Below are 18,175 nucleotides of genomic sequence, written 5' to 3'. Positions count from 1 at the left end.
CTACGCCAGATGCGCCCATTTTGCCTCTGTATTGAAAACCAGGCACAAACAAACGAACGGCTCACGACATTTATGCCGATTATTTCAATACACCCCCTCTCACACTATTCGAAAAACAAGCACGTATGAATTTTGGCGTGACCTTTTGAAGCATGTACACAAATCGAGACAGTGAAAGTGCATCGCAGGAAGGCGTAATAATGCGTGCGACTCAAGACATTGTATAGTAAACGTAATTTGGCGAATTGCAACGAAGCGCGCTTCTGCGTTTGAATAGTACTTCCTCTGTTTATCAACCAAATGCGTTAGTTAGATACACAGGTAAATTAGTTAGGCACTCAGATAAATTCGCACAACGAACGCACATGAACAACCACCGCCACGTCCAGCATGCATGCAAAGTCGCGCAAGGGATCAATCAAGTAACGACGTTACGAACATTTCGCCTTGTGTCCAGCAACAGACGTCCACGATCTTGGCGAAGTGGCAGTCCGTCTCGAAGAGGGACGCTGGAAACAAGAACGCTAAGGTCATTCGTGCGGCTTGGATAAGCGACGGTAAGCAGGGTATGTCAAGAGGTACTTTAAATTGCGATGAATTTCATTTCAAGAAGTTTCAGCTTGGGCGCATTGCAGAGAGCACGCGCGACGTTGTCACGTTTCGGAATGCAGCAGAGCAATTTCAAATTTTATGGGATAGTTCGTACTAAATGTAAGAAAATGGTGCAAGCTCTTAGACACAGTAAAAGAAATTGCAGTGGCTTAGCTTGGCTACGCCACGATACACGTAGCGTTGGCTAGGTTCAGCGATTATTCTTAGCTTTCCTGGTTGTCAAGCTTTCTCCGCTTTTCTGCATCGATTAGCAGCATTTGCGATCTCCTTTCCATGGCCATACCGCACTGGCAAACGCCAGCCAGCCGGCCTGACAACTGGCTAATCTCTCTGTCCTTCCGTTTTTCTTTTCCTCCTTCTCCTCCCCGCTATATGCATACCCCACTGATACGCCTGCGCATGCGTGCAAAATTAGAGGTGCTATCAAGCGGCCCCGGCGCAGCGTCAGACGGCCACTGCGCAACGGAGGCGCACAGCTGGGCGCGCGCCGGCGCCAGTTCGTCTGCCGCGGCTATGATGTCACTCCTCTGGAACGCGCATACCGGCGAGGCGCGCGCGGCGGCGGCGCTCTGGTGCGCCAGATGTGTGCCATGCGACGTCACTGCTCCTCGCGCCTGCGCAGCACGGCTCTCGGACTGCCACGCGAAACTGCTCCACCTCGGCCAGTGTAGTTAACGCTACAGCAGCAGTTGCTGACGCGTTACGGTGATCGTGTCGCTAACAGCGCGCTAACATCGGCAGACAAAACCTGTAGCGCGTCGGCTAGAGGCATGGCTTTCTGTGGGCACCATGCATTTAGGCAAGATGTCAAGTTGGAGAGTGCGGAAGTTTCAGTGAGCTGCCATAACGACGGCTCATTTCTATGGCGCTTCCATTGTAAATGTGCACTGATTACTTGGAGTAGCTTTTTCCTTGCACTCTGCGCTTTCTCAAAGTAAGCATGGAATCGAGCAGAGTGTGACTACGCATTTCCGCATGCACAGTTTTGTATTCGCGTTACTCTACAGAACTTTTTTAATTTTATGTAAGGTATCTGTGAATCCCAGCCCTTTCGTTGGTTGTCATTTATTTAAGTGTTACGTGCATACAACAAATATATTATTACATTATTATAATAACAATATCACACTATTTATTATTTTATAACGGAAACATTACATGAAAAAAATGCCCCCACCTCCCCGAAGGGAATCGTGATGAAATGCGAATGCATTTCTTGCGCCGAGAGTACACGGCGTAGTAATTTTAATGGCGTAAAGCTGGACACATCGACGCGCTCAAGTGTCTCCCTTTTGGGCGCCTTTTTCAACGAACGCTTCTTACGTGCGTTCGTAATCACCTCAGGGATGTTGCCACCGCTATAGTGCCTAGAATATACTTACTAGTGTGCCGACCGCCGAGGGTTTCCGGAGACGCTGGCACCGACGGTGATGCCTTCCACTGGACGCCACCAGACGGCGACACTCTTAGGGACCATGCTAACCGAGCGGCGCATCAAGCCAAGCGTGCGCGTTGCACGCGCGTCGCTGAATTGCTCTGCGGATGCCCGTTCCACGGCCGCGTTTTTTTTTTTTTAATGTAGCGGCCGTGCCCGTTCGTAAACGTAGTCGGTTGTGATCACGGAGTTAAGAAATATTCCATTGCTGTAAACTTGTGGGGCGTTGTCGCTTTCGAGCCAGTAGCTTATGGTGTCTCCGCATGTCATTGCGAGGTTCTTTTCTGTGCGCGCGCTTCGCACTTGTTTCCGTTCACAGAACCGCGATGTGGTCGCAGAAAACGAGGCCTAAAGACAGCTCCTGTTTTGTCCCATATTGTACGAGTGGTTACCGCTCAAACAACGAGCGGTTCTCATTATTCAGCGCTTCTGTGGACGCAGAGATTTAATTAAGTTTAGCCGAGTGGGAGAATAATATAAAGAGCACAAATCGAAGACTAACTCCGGCGGCTGTCGTTTGTGAGAAGCACTTCAATAATTGCTACACTGAGTATCGTTAGGTGATTACATAGATAATTAGTAAAATGTGTCGTTAGCTGAATAAATGGATAATAAGTAAAATATGTGTCCTTAGGTAAATAAACAGATCATTAGTAAATGTAAGGTAAATTAGCTGCAAATTGCCGTGAATTTAACATTTGTAGTCATGTGTCGCATATAATAGAATTTTTCGAAGAAACAGCCGGTATCGCGCAGCGTATTAATGATAACTCTGCGTACGATCGCTTGTTAGTGCTACGAAATCACATTCCTTCGATTACGCTTTGCACCCCAACCAACGTTCCGTATAGCGCAAAACTGCATTGGGACAGCCCGTCGGCGGCGTCTCTCACAGGCGCGCGCGTCGGCTAGAGACGCCGCTCGGCATAGCATGGTCCCTACGGCTATCGCCGTCTGGTGGCCGCCGGTGGAAGGCATCATTCTCCGTGCCATCGCGACGCCCGCGGTCGGCACACTAGTAGTATATTCTAGGCACTATACCACCGCCTTCAATGCAGCACAAACGCGTTTAGAACGCGCTGTTTTCAGGCTGTGCCAAGGCATCACAAACACTACAAACGCGTTTCAAACGCACTGCATTGAGGCGGTGGCGCAGGGAGGAGAGAGAGCGAACGGCGAGAGAAGGAGCGGCGAAGCACTGCACCTACCCTCTCCTACACTCTCTCCACACACGCGGGAGCTCCGCCGAGCTCCCGCGATGCGAGCGCCCTCACACGCCAGAGCGCGCTCCTCCACTCCACTCACTCTCCGCTACTCCGCCCGCACCACCTGCTCCGGTTGCTAGAGGCGAGAATAAGCGCGCGCGCCCGCAGCTGTTGCTATGGGAGAGGGAGTGAGAGCGGAAAGGCGCGCGGACAACGCCGGAAGCCTGACATAGCCCGACTAAGAAATGCATTCGCATTTAAAATAGTTGTATGGGGACGTTATCCGCGGTGTTGTGAGTTACCGCATTATATTGTCACGTGGTCGTGACGTCGACGAAGACAGCAGTCGGCGTTTGCAGAATGAAACTGTTTATTTGGCCGAACTTGTGGCCGGGAAAATGAGAACTAGAACTACAGCAATACACGCTGTACAATGATAGCGGCGAACAGGGCGTCGTCCGTCGATCAACTGACAAGCAGTCAAGCGCGTCTGCTTTTATACAGGCGCTATCGAACTTTCCAGCGATAACGCTGGTAGCGGCGTTATCTCTCGACAAAGCTGGAACATTCTCGTGCGGCGCGCAATCTCAACAGATTGTTCCAAAACAATCGCGAAGCTTCCTACACATCGCGGCGAGGCCTGCGCAGCGCGTTGCCCACAGTCTTTGTGGGTGAAGCTTACACTCATGAAATATAAGACTCGCGGCAATGCCCCCCTCTGAAAAAAGCATCGTCCCGATGCTTAAAAACAGAACATGAATACATGCAATACTAAAGGAAAGTAATAAAGAAAGCAAACATTAGAGTCCTCAGGTGCGCTAACGAGCATAGTACGGTTTAAGGCGCACCACATGCACGACCTCGGGTCGAGCTCGGCGCCTCTGGGAGTTCGTGATGCCGTCGGGGACAACCTCGTAGTCGAGTGCGCCGAGACGTCGAAGTACCCTGTACGGTCCGAAGTATCGTCGAAGAAGCTTCTCGCTCAGTCCGCGTCGTCGTATTGGCGTCCAGACCCAGACACGGTCGCCGGGCTGGTACTCGACGAAGCGTCGTCGAAGATTGTAGCGACGGCTGTCGGTGTGCTGCTGGGTCTTGATGCGCAGGCGGGCCAGCTGTCGAGCTTCTTCGGCACGTTGTAAGTAAGCGGCGGCGTCGACATTTTCTTCGTCGGTGACGTTGGGTAACATGGCGTCGAGCGTCGTCGCCGGGCTCCTTCCGTAGACGAACTTGTATGGCGTCATCTGCGTCGTTTCTTGGACGGCCGTGTTGTAAGCGAAGGTCACATACGGAAGGACGGCGTCCCACGTCTTGTGCTCAACGTCGACGTACATGGCAAGCATGTCGGCGATGGTCTTATTTAGACGCTCGGTGAGGCCATTGGTCTGCGGGTGGTAGGCGGTGGTGCGGCGGTGGCTCGTCTCGCTGTACTTCAAGGTCGCCTGAGTTAGGTCCGCACTAAAGGCGGTACCTCTGTCTGTGATGAGGACCTCTGGGGCGCCATGACGCAAGACGATGTTCTCCACGAAGAACTTGGCTACCTCGGCGGCACTCCCTTTGGGCAAGGCCTTTGTCTCGGCGTAGCGGGTGAGGTAGTCAGTCGCTACGACGATCCACTTGTTGCCGGAAGTCGACGTCGGGAACGGCCCCAGTAGGTCCATCCCGATTTGCTGGAACGCCCCGCCACGGTGGTCTAGTGGTTATGGTAATGGCTGCTAACCCGAAGGTCGCGGGATCGAATCCCGGCCGCGGCGGCTGCATTTTCGATGGAGGCGAAAATGTTTGAGGCCCGTGTACTTAGATTTAGGTGCACGTTAAAGAACCCCAGGTGGTCAAAATTTCCGGAGCCCTCCACTACGGCGTCTCTCATAATCATAGCTTGGTTTTGGGACGTTAAACCCCAGATATTATTATTATTATTATTATTATTTGATTTGCTGGAACGGCCGGTGAGGTGGATCGATTGGCTGCAGAAGTCCCGCTGGCCTAGTCGGCGGTGTCTTCCGTCGCTGGCAATCTCGGCAAGTCTTAACGTAGTGGGCGACGTCGGCAGCAAGGCGTGGCCAGTAGTATTTTTCCTGTACTCTGGCGAGCGTTCGGAAACACCGAGGTGTCCAGCCGTCGGGTCGTCGTGCAGGGCCTGGAGGACTTCTGGTCGCAATGATGAGGGCACGACGAGAAGGTAGTCGGTTCGAAGTGGCGAGAAGTTCTTCTTCAGGAGAACGCCGTTCCGTAAGAAAAACGACGGCAGTCCTCGCTTGAATACCTTCGGAACCACGGCGGTCTTGCACTCGAGGTACTCAATAAGGCCCCCCAGTTCCGCGTCGGCCCGTTGCCTTTCGGCGAAGTCGTCGGCACTTATAGTTCCGAGGAAGCAGTCATCGTCGTCGTCTTGCGGCGGCGCGTCGACGGGGGCACGAGACAGGCAGTCGGCGTCAGAGTGTTTTCGTCCAGACTTGTACACGACGGTAATATCGAATTCTTGAAGCCTCAGACTCCATCGTGCGAGACGACCTGAAGGGTCCTTCAAGTTAGCTAGCCAACATAAGGCGTGATGGTCACTGACAACTTTGAAGGGCCTGCCATAGAGGTAGGGGCGAAACTTTGACGTAGCCCAGAGAATGGCAAGGCATTCCTTTTCTGTTGTGGAATAGTTTGCTTCTGCCTTGGATAGTGACCGGCTAGCATAACTGATAACCCTTTCAAGCCCGTCAGTCTTTTGCACAAGGACGGCACCGAGTCCTACGCTGCTTGCGTCGGTGTGTATTTCCGTATCGGCGCAATCGTCGAAATGCGCAAGTATGGGTGGTGTCTGCAGGCGTCGTTTAAGTTCTTGAAAGGCTTGCACTTGCGCCGTTTCCCACCTGCATTCCACGTTATTCTTCGTGAGAAGCGTCAGTGGTTCGGCGATCCGTGAAAAGTTTTTGACGAAGCGTCGGTAATAGGCACATAAGCCGAGAAATCGGCGCACGGCCTTATTGTCGGTGGGTGGCGCAAAGTCGGCGATGGCAGCTGTTTTCCGCGGGTCTGGGCGCACTCCAGACTTGTTGATCACATGAACCAGAAACAAGAGCTCGTCATACGCGAATCTGCACTTTTCTGGCTTCAGGGTCAGTCCAGAGGCCTTGATTGCTTGAAGTACTGCCTCAAGCCGCCGGAGATGCTCGTCGAAGGTCGAGGAAAATACGACGACGTCGTCCAAATACACAAGGCACGTCTGCCACTTCAATCCGGCCAGTACGGTGTCCATGACACGCTGGAACGTCGCAGGTGCCGAGCAAAGACCGAAAGGCATGACCTTGAACTCAAAGAGGCCGTCGGGTGTTATAAAGGCAGTCTTTTCTCGGTCTCTCTCGTCGACTTCGATTTGCCAGTAGCCGGTCTTGAGGTCCATCGACGAATAGTGCGTCGCGTTGTGAAGTCGATCCAGGGTGTCGTTTATTCGTGGGAGGGGGTACACGTTCTTTTTCGTGATTTTGTTCAGGCGCCGGTAGTCAACGCAGAAGCGCAGTGTCCCGTCTTCTTCCGGGTGGGTGAAGCTTACACTCATGAAATATAAGACTCGTGGCAATGCCCCCCTCTGAAAAAAGCATCGTCCCGATACTTTTTTCAGAGGGGGGCATTGCCGCGAGTCTTATATTTCATGAGTGTAAGCTTCACCCACAAAGACTGTGGGCAACGCGCTGCGCAGGCCCGTCTTCTTCGCGGTTTGGGCTTGGGTCAGCGCTCCGCGGTGGTGTCCGGATCATGAAGCAGCACCTCCACCAGATGTCACGTGGTCGTGACGTCGACGAAGACAGCAGTCGGCGTTTTCAGAATGAAACTGTTTATTTGGCCGAACTTGTGGCCGGGAAAATGAGAACTAGAACTACAGCAATACACGCTGTACAATGATAGCGGCGAACAGGGCGTCGTCCGTCGATCAACTGACAAGCAGTCAAGCGCGTCTGCTTTTATACAGGCGCTATCGAACTTTCCAGCGATAACGCTGGTAGCGGCGTTATCTCTCGACAAAGCTGGAACATTCTCGTGCGGCGCGCAATCTCAACAGATTGTTCCAAAACAATCGCGAAGCTTCCTACACATCGCGGCGAGGCCTGCGCAGCGCGTTGCCCACAGTCTTTGTGGGTGAAGCTTACACTCATGAAATATAAGACTCGCGGCAATATGTTCTGTACTCTGCCCACAGAAACATTATTTGTACGCTTGAGCTCATGCATAGAGCCTTTGATGACGTTTTCCCCTATCCTTAGTTGTTTGTCAATTGAGCATAGTTTTTATGATTTGGGAATAGCCGGCTCTGGCGAAACCTACCTTCGCATGTTTTCAAAGAGAAACTACTTAAACAGTCAAGCCTCTCACACTTTATCAGTCATCAAACAACAACAACAACGACAACAACAACAAGAATGTAGTTAGGCAGATGTTCTTTTTTTACCTCTCCCTCTTTTGCGGACGCCATAAACAAGTGAAAATACCCGGAGACACGCGTCACTCTTCAACTTCTTCAACTTCAGTTTACTTCTTCAACGAACACCGCTATGTTAGCACTACCGTCTCTCACGTCACTCACCGCCAAACGCGACAAGGTAATCCGACGCTAAGCTGCGCGTTGTCCCTGCCAGCTATTGTACGGAGGCCACCGCCTGGAAGCGGCACACAATTTCAGATAGCAGATAAACAAAATCTTTCTTCGCCAATTTGACAACAACGCTCGGCCCTCGAGCTTGTAATACATTGGCTCACTGTCACAGCCGACGGTAAATTCCTGCACAAGCAAAGCGGACACACACCGTTGACAGATCCGCTTCACTGGGGCGAGCATAAGCAAGCTCTCAAGCACGCTCGTCCACAGGAGGATTAAACTTTATTAAGAGAATCCGGCGGCCTCGGTTGTGCGAATCCCACGCGTCAGCTGGGCAATCCGACGGGCCGAGGACGCCGCTAGGAACCAAAGGGCTTGTCCCGAAAAGCTCGATATTCCATTGTTTTCTCCAGCCGCCCATCCACGCTTACGCGGGCAGTAACTTCCTGCCCACTTCGACGCTGAAGCTTACTCAAACCTAGTCTTTTAAATGCGCAGCATTCCTTAATTAACGTCTGTCACATTGGCCTTATTTATCTTGACACCTACGAATTTGTGCTCTCGAGGCAATTTCGTTTACGGAAAGATACAAAAATTCGTATGGTGTGACATAATGTATGAAGTACATAACTGACAGGTCGTAACGTGTAGGTTATGATATGCTTGTTGTGTGCGACCTGATTTACATGACACGGTCTTGGTGCTCTCGCGGCTATTTCGTTAAAAGGGCACAATCCAAACTTGGTATGGTGTGACATGAATGCATGAAGAACATAAATGACAGGTCGTAACATGAAAATTATGAGATGCATGCCATGTGCTACATGATTTACATTACACGGTCTCGGGGCACTTGCGACCGTGTCATTAAGTTGACACGTACTAAAATTGGTACGGCGTAACATTACTGTACGGCGAACATAAATGACAAGTGAAGCATTGTATATACCGGTGTCATTAGCATGGTATATAAATGATCGTAGATGCATGCACGAATGACAAAAGCTTGCGCCGTTCGTGTCATGGCCTATCATTCATCTTTCTCATGCATGCATGTCATGCCATGCTTTACGAGGAACGCACCGTTTAATTTACGCCATTCATATCATGACATGTCATTCATCTTTGCCATGCATATTCTCATACACACTAACCAATGAAACAATTAATGGACCCCGACGACAGCACGACGTGGATGGGTGGCTGGACGGACAGACAGACAGACAGACAGACAGACAGACAGACAGACAGAACAGACAGACAGACAGACAGACAGAAGATAGATAGATAGATAGATAGATAGATAGATAGATAGATAGATAGATAGATAGATAGATAGATAGATAGATAGATAGATAGATAGATAGATAGATAGATAGATAGATAGATAGATAGATAGATAGATAATCGATCTTGTACGCTGTTGACCCTAACCTTCAGTGCCAATTAGACCCCCAGCTCCCAAGACGTGTCGACAAACTCATTCATCGCCTAAGATTCGGAACCGCTTACACAAAGCACTTCTTATTTCGGATTCATCGTGCATCATCGTTAACATCGTCAACATGTTCGTGCGGCCACGACGACGAGGATGTGCGTCATCTGTTGCTCGAATGTCCCAAGCACGACACGCATAGACAGCGACTCGAACAGGAACTTCACACGCTGGACTCTGAAGCGAACGTTTTCCTTAGCAAAAATACTAGGCCATGGCCGACTAGGATAAACCGTAAAGCAATGAAAGTGCTCCAGCGTTTTTTTTGAAGCCAATAATATTTGCGATGGCTACTGAGTTCTTAAACTGTCTAGGGCTGTATATATATATTATGTAATACTATATATATATATAATATATATATATATATATAATATATATATATATATATTATATATAATATATATATATATATATATATAGATATACATATTTTTTTAAAGTTTAACTGTGTTATCCTAAACAACTTATGTTGAAGGGGTAGCCGTCACCAAGCACTGTGGACAACTCCTTCTTAATTTCAATTTTCAAATAAAGACAGACAGACAGAACAGCGACAGAACAGATAGATAGATAGATAAGATAGATAGGATAGATGATAAGATAGATAGATAGATAGATAGATAGATAGATAGATAGAAGACAGACAGACAGAACAGAAGACAGACAGATAGATAGATAGATAGATAGCAGATAGATAGATAGATAGATAGATAGATAGATAGATAGATAGATAGATAGATAGATAGATAGATAGATAGATAGATAGATAGATAGATAGATAGGCAGACAGACATACAGACAGACAGACAGACAGACAGACAGATAGATAGATAGATAGATAGATAGATAGATAGATAGATAGATAGATAGATAGATAGATAGATATAGATAGATAGATAGATAGATAGATAGATAGATAGATAGATAGATAGATACTCTCAAAGTGCGCTTGAGAGAAAGAAACTCTACCTGTAGAATACGCAGGCATCTTCAGGGTGTACGCTTGGGATTCTGGGCCATCTTCGTTGGTGACAACGCTCTTAGAAAGGCAGAATTTATCTCTTAGGTCCCACAATTCGACCGAGCCGTCCAGCTGAAGAAAAGAAAACGATATGAGTTATGCAGATAGGCTTTTGTTTTTAACACGACAGAGTTAGCGAGCTCGTTGCCTTCTGCGCGGCAAGTAGTTGTTCTATTACGGAGCCACGCAAGTGCTTGAAACTGCTTCGTAAAAAACCCCTAGAAGAATGTCATGTAGTGGGCAGAGTCTCCTTAACTGAGGGTTTTCTTGCAATTCATTGTTCCCAATGCGGATGCGCTCCAGCATTCGAGAACACACGGATTTTAGCTAGGCATTAGCAGGATAATACGCGCATCATCAATGAGGCTGCGGCTATCGCTAAAGGCAACTGCATCAGTGGACCTTTCATGGCTCTAAATAACAAATAAATAGATCACCTGAGTTCTTGTACGCATGTAACCTACACATAAGTCCGATTAGTTTCCTTGAAGCTTTTTGCTGCTATTTTGCTGTTTATTTTTGCTGTCATCTCGGTTTCCGTTTCACTTCCCGCCTTACTGCGCAAGTAAATGAGCTGTGATCACGTGTGCTGGGTGATTCCACGTAAGATCGAACAAACGATGGCTGGTCGACCTCTCAAATTTATTTCAAAATTTTATATATTATTGCCTGATGAGTGGAAAGAAGAGATCCGCAATTTGTTTTGCCGCCAAAAATTTTTTCGAACCACAGGAAATCAATAATGACGAAGAGGTGGAGTGGAGCGCTCATCCGCTCTGCTGTTTTGGCCAACTTTCGTTATGAATTGCACAAAATATATTAAAGTTAGGTAGCTGAAATTTATTTAGCTAAATATACGCATGTTTTTGCTTCTGCTCAGGTATTTTTAGTTTTTATGTGTAAGGTAGATGTTTTTATAAAAAACCTCAAATTTGGCCCAATCGGCAAAGTTTTCTTTACTTTGAAGGTCTTTATCTCAAAAAAGCCTCGTAGCAGAGCGACAAAAATTCTGCATTACGTTCTTCGCATGCTTATCTACCAAAGTGCCAAATCTTGTATTTATATAATCTTTTCAGTAAAGAGATATGATCGGGCTAAGTTCAAGAAAACACCGAACAATGAAAAGTTCTGACGACAATTAAAAAAAAACCCCATTTTTTAAATTTCTTAAACTTTGTCCACTTATCCTCCTCTGCATCAGCTTTCACAATCATTAAAAACATGTTGCATAATATCGTTGCACTAATAGTTACGGCCCCTCCAATGAGACCCTTAGGCAAGTATGGGCAATTCCGACTTCTTGCCCAGCAAGTGTATAAAATGCAGGCAGGATTGAATTTCTTTTTATTAAAAGGTCAGCAGGTATTTAAAAAGGTGTCGCCGGCACTGAACACGTTAATTTTGAAATTATTTGGTCACTGCAGCGGCCACGAGCGCGGAGCTACCGAGTGGGCGCGCGCGCACCCGAGATGCTCGTTGTAAGAGACGGCGCAGTGAGAGCTCGTTCTCGCGTCCTCAGACCGATTGAGTTCGAAACAGCAACACCTCTCGGGTGACTTAAACGCACGTGCACTAGAGCTTCGCTATTCTATCCGCCCTCTGTTCGCATCGCAGCTAGGCGCTGATAACACGGCGGAGATGGAAGCAAGATGAAAACTATATAAGGGAGCTATGAGCGCTCGCTTCACGCACGCTGCTGCCACAGAAACTGCGCTGCGCCAGTTGCGATCAGTGGAAAGCATGAACGTGGTGCTCCAGTGGCAAAGCAAAATATGGATTGTCAAAGAAACAAAAGCAAAACTATCGGTAACCGGATGCGCTTGTCTATATTAGATGTCGGCAGCAGGACGGCGTGAACTGGCCGCGCGTTCGGTGCGCTGTCACACTTCATTCGGCGCGGATAGTTCTTGTGCTTTGCTCTTACTCTACTCCTCCTGTGCGTCTCATGGTGAAAAATTATAGCTCTGAATGAGTCTATTGTGGAGACTACCTTTCGAAGCACAAGAAGCTTAAAGGAGTACTGACACGAATTTTAAAAAATTTCGGATTGTTGCTCTAAATAAAATACTGGTGTCGAGAAACCTAAACCGACTATTGTGGTGCCTGGAAATGCATCCTATATATTTTAATTAGCGCCACCTTAAAAAGACACTTTCGGTTTCGATATCGAGGGGGTGGCTTCTCAGTGTCGTTTCCTAGCAGTGTGACGTCACGGAGATACAGAAATTCGCGACGTACTAGCGGGAAATCCGTAATATGCTCGTGGTGCAATAGACAACGATGAGTGAATTGTCGTCCAGTGACCCTGACAGTGATTTCTACGATTGAGGCTGCATGCAGGACGCAGAACTCGCGAACTCGGAGGAACTGTCTTGACTTGTCGGGATAATGTCCTTGCAGTGTGGCTGGCTGCAAATGCTCAGCGACGCAAACCTTCAAAGTCAAATTAAATATTTTATACGTGTTCTCCGACTCCAGTGCGTGGACAGCGTGGACACTGCATCCAAACGAAGCAAAAAATGTCCCTTTTGCGATGTCTCAAATTCGTGTCAGTACTCCTTTAATTATTGCAAAGAAGCCAAAATTTCGCAGAGTTACCGACCAAGACATAAAATGCTTTGAAGGAACGTTTAACGCCCGAAAGATCAGTGACTGTCAGTGAGACGGACTACTTGTGCTACGCGGGCTTTTGCTACCACTGCAATGAAAGATCTTCACGGAACGCACAGTTTAACGATGACATTCTTATGCCCCCTGAAAAAGAAATCGACGCAATTAACCAGATCACTGCGACTACCGGTGCACGTGCGTTCAAGTCACCGAGAGGTGTTGCTGTTTCGAACTCAATCGGTCTGAGGACGCGAGAACGAGCTCTCACTGCGCCGTCTCTTACAACGAGCATCTCGGGTGCGCGCGCGCCTACTCGGTAGCTCCGCACTCGTGGCCGCTGCAGTGACCAAATAATTTCAAAATTAACGGTCTTCAGTGCCGGCGACACCTTTTTAGGTACCTGCTGGCCTTTTAATAAAAAGAAATTCAATCCTGCCTGCATTTTATACACTTGCTGGGCAAGAAGTCGGAATTGCCCATCCTTGCCTAAGGGTCTCATTGGAGGGGGCCGTAACTATTAGTGCAACGACATTATGCAACATGTTTTTAATGATTGTGAAAGCTGATGTGGAGGAGAATAAGTGGACAAAGTTTAAGAAATTTAAAAAATGGGTTTTTTTTTTAATTGTCGTCAGAAGTTTCCACTGTTCGGTGTTTTCTTGAACTTAGCCCGATCATATCTCTTTACTGAAAAGTTATATAAATACAAGATTTGGCACTTTGGTAGATAAGCATGCGAAGAACGTAATGCAGAATTTTTGTTGCTCTGCTACGAGGCTTTTTTGAGATAAAGACCTTCAAAGTAAAGAAAACTTTGCCGATTGGGCCATTTTTGAGGTTTTTTATAAAAACATCCACACCACACATAAAAACTAAAAATACCTGAGCAGAAGCAAAAACATGCATATATTTAGGTAAATAAATTTCAGCTACCTAACTTTAATATATTTTGTGCAATTCATAACGAAAGTTGGCCAAACAGCAGAGCGAATGAGCGCTCCACTCCAACCTCTTCGTCATTATTGATTTCCTGTGGTTCGAAAAAATTTTTTCGGCAAAACACCTTGCGGATCTCTTCTTTCCACTCATCAGGCAATAATATATAAAATTTTGAAATAAATTTGAGAGGTCGACCAGCCATCGTTTGTTCGATCTTACGTGGAATCACCCTGCTATTTTGTTTTCATTTTCACGTATCGTGCTAATAAATGATAGTTGGAAGTCAGCGTCAGCTCTCGTCGGTCCCTTGTCCTTGTGTCTCTACCCGCGCCGTTCACGTAGCTATGGTCTCCCCAACGCATGTAATACTGCATGACAGAATCGTAGCATCGCACCAGGCGTCAAAACATGTGAATTGCGCAACGCGTGGGTAGCTTAAAGTTGAGCACCATTACAAAGTGTGCAGCTATGATGTGCGCGTGGCACCGTAGGGACGCGTAGTGGGTACTTCGACAATTTGCCAAGGAAGAATTATGGCGTAGTAGGCACTTCGAAACTGTACTTGCAGCAGGCATTCTAGGATAGTAGGAAAAGGCCAATATTACGCTCACAAACGTTACTTTCCTTGCGGCGCGGTTGAAGGCGATGCGCAAGGGGCCCGAGTACGTTATCGCGTTCTACTCTTGAAGACGAAGCTCAGGGTCTCCTCCAAGGTTTTTTTTCTAAGTTGATCTCTCCGAAGTATAAGTGAAATCACGCGAAATTACATGAAGAAAGGAAGGCGACAGTCTCGAGTTGTAGCGGAGGACAAAGTGCACTTTTTAAAGGAAAATGCGCCAGCAGCGGCTGCCACAATTGCGAGCCGTAGTCAGGCCAGGTAACGAAAAAAACGCATAGACGGTATCTAAAACGTTTCGACCATTGACGGGTGACTTTCAACGTCTGTAGTTGGGTTTCACTCCCTGGGCACCAAAAATACGCAGTTCTTTCTTTCTTCTCTTTCTTTCTTTCTTTCTTTCTTTCTTTCTTTCTTTTCTTTTCTTTCTTCTTCTTTCTTTCTTTCTTCTTTAAATGCAAGAATTTCTTAGTGAAATTCTGCGCCTTTGAGATAGCTCTATCTATCTATCTATCGATCTATCATCTATCTATCTACCTATCTATCTATCTATCTATCTATCTATCTATCTATCTATCTATCTATCTATCTATCTATCTATCTATCTATCTATCTATCTATCCTATCTATCTATCTATCTATCTATCTATCTATCTATCTATCTATCTATCTATCTATCTATCTATCTATCTATCTATCTATCTATCTATCTATCTATCTATCTATCTATCTATCTATCTATCTATCTATCTATCTATCTATCTATCTATCTATCTATCTATCTATCTATCTATCTATCTATCTATCTATCTATCTATCTATCTATCTATCTATCTATCTATCCGCCTACGACTTTGTGCTCTCCTGGCCGTTCCGTTAATGTGATGTATACCAAAACTGGTATGGCATAAAATGACTGTATGAGGAACATAAATGACAGGTCATAAATGAAAATCATGATATGCATGTCATGAACACCATGATTTACATGCCACGGTCTCGGTGCCCTTACGGCAGTTTCGTTAACTTGATATACTATACCAAAATTAGTATGGCGTAACAACAGTGTATGACAAACATGAGTGACAGGTCCTATCGTGCAAATCATGACACGCATGCCATCTATACAGCATGATGTACATGACATGGTCTCGGGACGCTCGCGGCCGTTTAATTAGATAGACATATACCAAAATTGGTACAACGAGACATATCTGTGTGGCGAACATAAATGACAGGTGGTAACATGAAACCTTAAGAGACAGGAAGAGAGCAGAGTGGGTCAGGGAACAAACGGGGGTTAAGGACATCATAGTTGAAATCAAGAAGAAGAAATGGATATGGGCCGGGCACGTAGCACGTCGGCAGGATAACCGGTGGTCATTAAGGGTAACTGACTGGATTCCAAGAGATGGCAAACGCGTGAGGGGGAGACAGAAAATTAGGTGGGTAGATGAGATTAAGAAGTTTGCAGGTATTACGTGGCAGCAGAAAGCACAGGACCGGGTTGATTGGCGGAACATGGGAGAGGCCTTTGCCCTGCAGTGGGCGTAGACAGGCTGATGATGATGATGAACATGAAAATCATGATATGCACGTCATGTACGCCATGACATACATGACCCGCTCATGGTGCACGTTTCGCTATCAAGACATGTACCACAGCTGGTATTGCGTGACGTGAGTGTACGAAGAACATAAATCACAAGTGGTAGCATCAAAATCATGACATGCATGTCATGTACAGCATGACTTACATGCCACGCTCATGGTGCGCTCGCGGTCGTTTCGCTAGCTTGGTATACCCCAAAATTAGCATTTAGTGACGTGACTGTATGAGGAACACTAATGGCAGGTGGTGACATGACAATTGTGACATGCATTTGATGTAGAGCATGATTTACACGTGATGCTCACGATGCGCTCGCGGCCGTTTTCCCTAGCTTTATATAGACCAAAAGTGGTATTGCGTGACGTAACTGTATGACGAACATAAAAGGTCCTAACACGCAAATCATACACGCATGTCATGTACGGCTTGATTTACATGACACTGTCTTGGTGCGGTTCAGACTTTTAATTGGATATACACCAAAATTGGTATGGCATGTCATGAGTGCGTGACGAACATTAATGGCAAGTCATGCATTGTATATACCAGAATATACGTTTCATTATATAAAAGACTGTACATGCATACATGCATGACAAACATATGATATAGAGTGAACTAGAAGTCATGACATGAATGACTTCATTTTCCTGAAAGATGAACAAGGTGATTTATGGAACTCTTCGCTGGCTGCTTCGGATTACATCGATTCCCACAGTGCGTGGGATCTGCCGGATTTTTTTTTTTTGTAGACTAGGCAAGTAGCATGTGTAAATTGATCCGGACGTTAAATTGCGAGAATGTTGCAAAATATGAGCAAGCTAGAACAAATCCGTGGTAAACACAAAATATGTCCACGATTTTCATTGGAAAGCGTGTATCAAACTGTCGAGAGGTTGCGCTCGGGAGGATTCGCGTAGGATCAGCCTTGAACGCTGCGTTTGGAGCAGCGGCGAAATTCGTTGCAAAGCCCTCCATCAGTGACCTGTTCATTCTGCACATCCGCTGCGTGATCTGGGTTACCACCCGGGTGACTGTTTGACCTAAAGCGCTGGGCACATGGTCCTCTTCACCGGCCGTTCCTACAAATACTTATCCGGTAGACAGACCTACAGCTCCTAACTTATGCTGCATGGTATAGTCGCGCAAATAATGATAAACAGTACGTCGTTTTCTTTCGACAAAAGGAATGTAGAATACCATATGAGAGAGTGATGCTTAAGTGTAGAAGGTAAGCACTCATTGGGTCGCTGGTGGTTGCTTTTGTACATCACGCTACATATAGCGAATAATGCTCGGCAAGATACCGAAGGATGACTCATTTCATTTCTGTGCATTCTGCAAGTAACTGCAACGTACCGATCCTGTGACCAGGGACGTGGCGTCGAGAGGCGACCACTGGCAGCAAGTCACCTGGCAATTTGATATGAGCACGCTGTAATAAAACAATGCGTCAGTGACTGCATCTGTAGCATAACAAGAAACAAGAAAAACTAATAGAATGACAGCTACTACAACAACTGCCCTTTGATCTGCCACGTACTCTGTCGGTGTCGCAGGGCTGTTCAGGTTCCACACGCAAAGGACCGTGTCGCCAGGAATACTTGCACGGACCTCTTCTGTCTGCCACAGCGGCGATAGAGACAAGATGAAAGACACGCTTAATTGAGAAAAAGAATTGTTCAGGAAAAACGCTTAATTGAGAAAAAGAATTGTTCAGGAAAAAGGCGCCGATGCACGTATCTGCCTACACATATACTGTTGAGCTGTTTTACACAATCACACAACGATCACTCTTATCGCGAGAAGAGGTGGGGTAAAAGTGAATGCACGAAATAATGAACCACAGGTGATGCCTCTGCGGCCAATTTCTCGCGTTATATCGCCTCGACGTCACCGATTTTAACAGCTCTACACGGATCAATCTCATCCTGTTTCGAGAGTACTCAATGCATCGACACGAACCATCGAAATTTTCATGAAAGGAGGACAGGATGGCATTCGAAAGGAAGCAAAAGCCCCAACGTAGTAAACTTCAACAACAT

At 46.8% G+C, this 18,175-nt stretch overlaps 1 protein-coding gene across 1 annotated transcript in view; it reads right to left on the bottom strand.

Annotated features, from left to right (window-relative positions):
* LOC119378224 (cytoplasmic dynein 2 intermediate chain 1-like) overlaps positions 1–18,175 on the bottom strand; it is a 69,446-nt gene that overhangs the window by 29,924 nt on the left and 21,347 nt on the right. Inside the window, exons 11-14 of the mRNA XM_049411725.1 lie at positions 17,674–17,753; positions 17,490–17,565; positions 10,302–10,425; positions 440–509 (exon numbers count right to left, since the gene is read on the bottom strand). Coding sequence (XP_049267682.1) covers positions 440–509; positions 10,302–10,425; positions 17,490–17,565; positions 17,674–17,753 — 350 coding nt within the window. The remainder of the gene's footprint in view (positions 1–439; positions 510–10,301; positions 10,426–17,489; positions 17,566–17,673; positions 17,754–18,175) is intronic.

The sequence above is a fragment of the Rhipicephalus sanguineus genome, unplaced genomic scaffold, assembly GCF_013339695.2.
Source record: "Rhipicephalus sanguineus isolate Rsan-2018 unplaced genomic scaffold, BIME_Rsan_1.4 Seq742, whole genome shotgun sequence".
In the NCBI taxonomy this organism is placed as follows: domain Eukaryota; kingdom Metazoa; phylum Arthropoda; class Arachnida; order Ixodida; family Ixodidae; genus Rhipicephalus; species Rhipicephalus sanguineus.
This window is presented reverse-complemented; position numbering and strand designations above follow the sequence as displayed.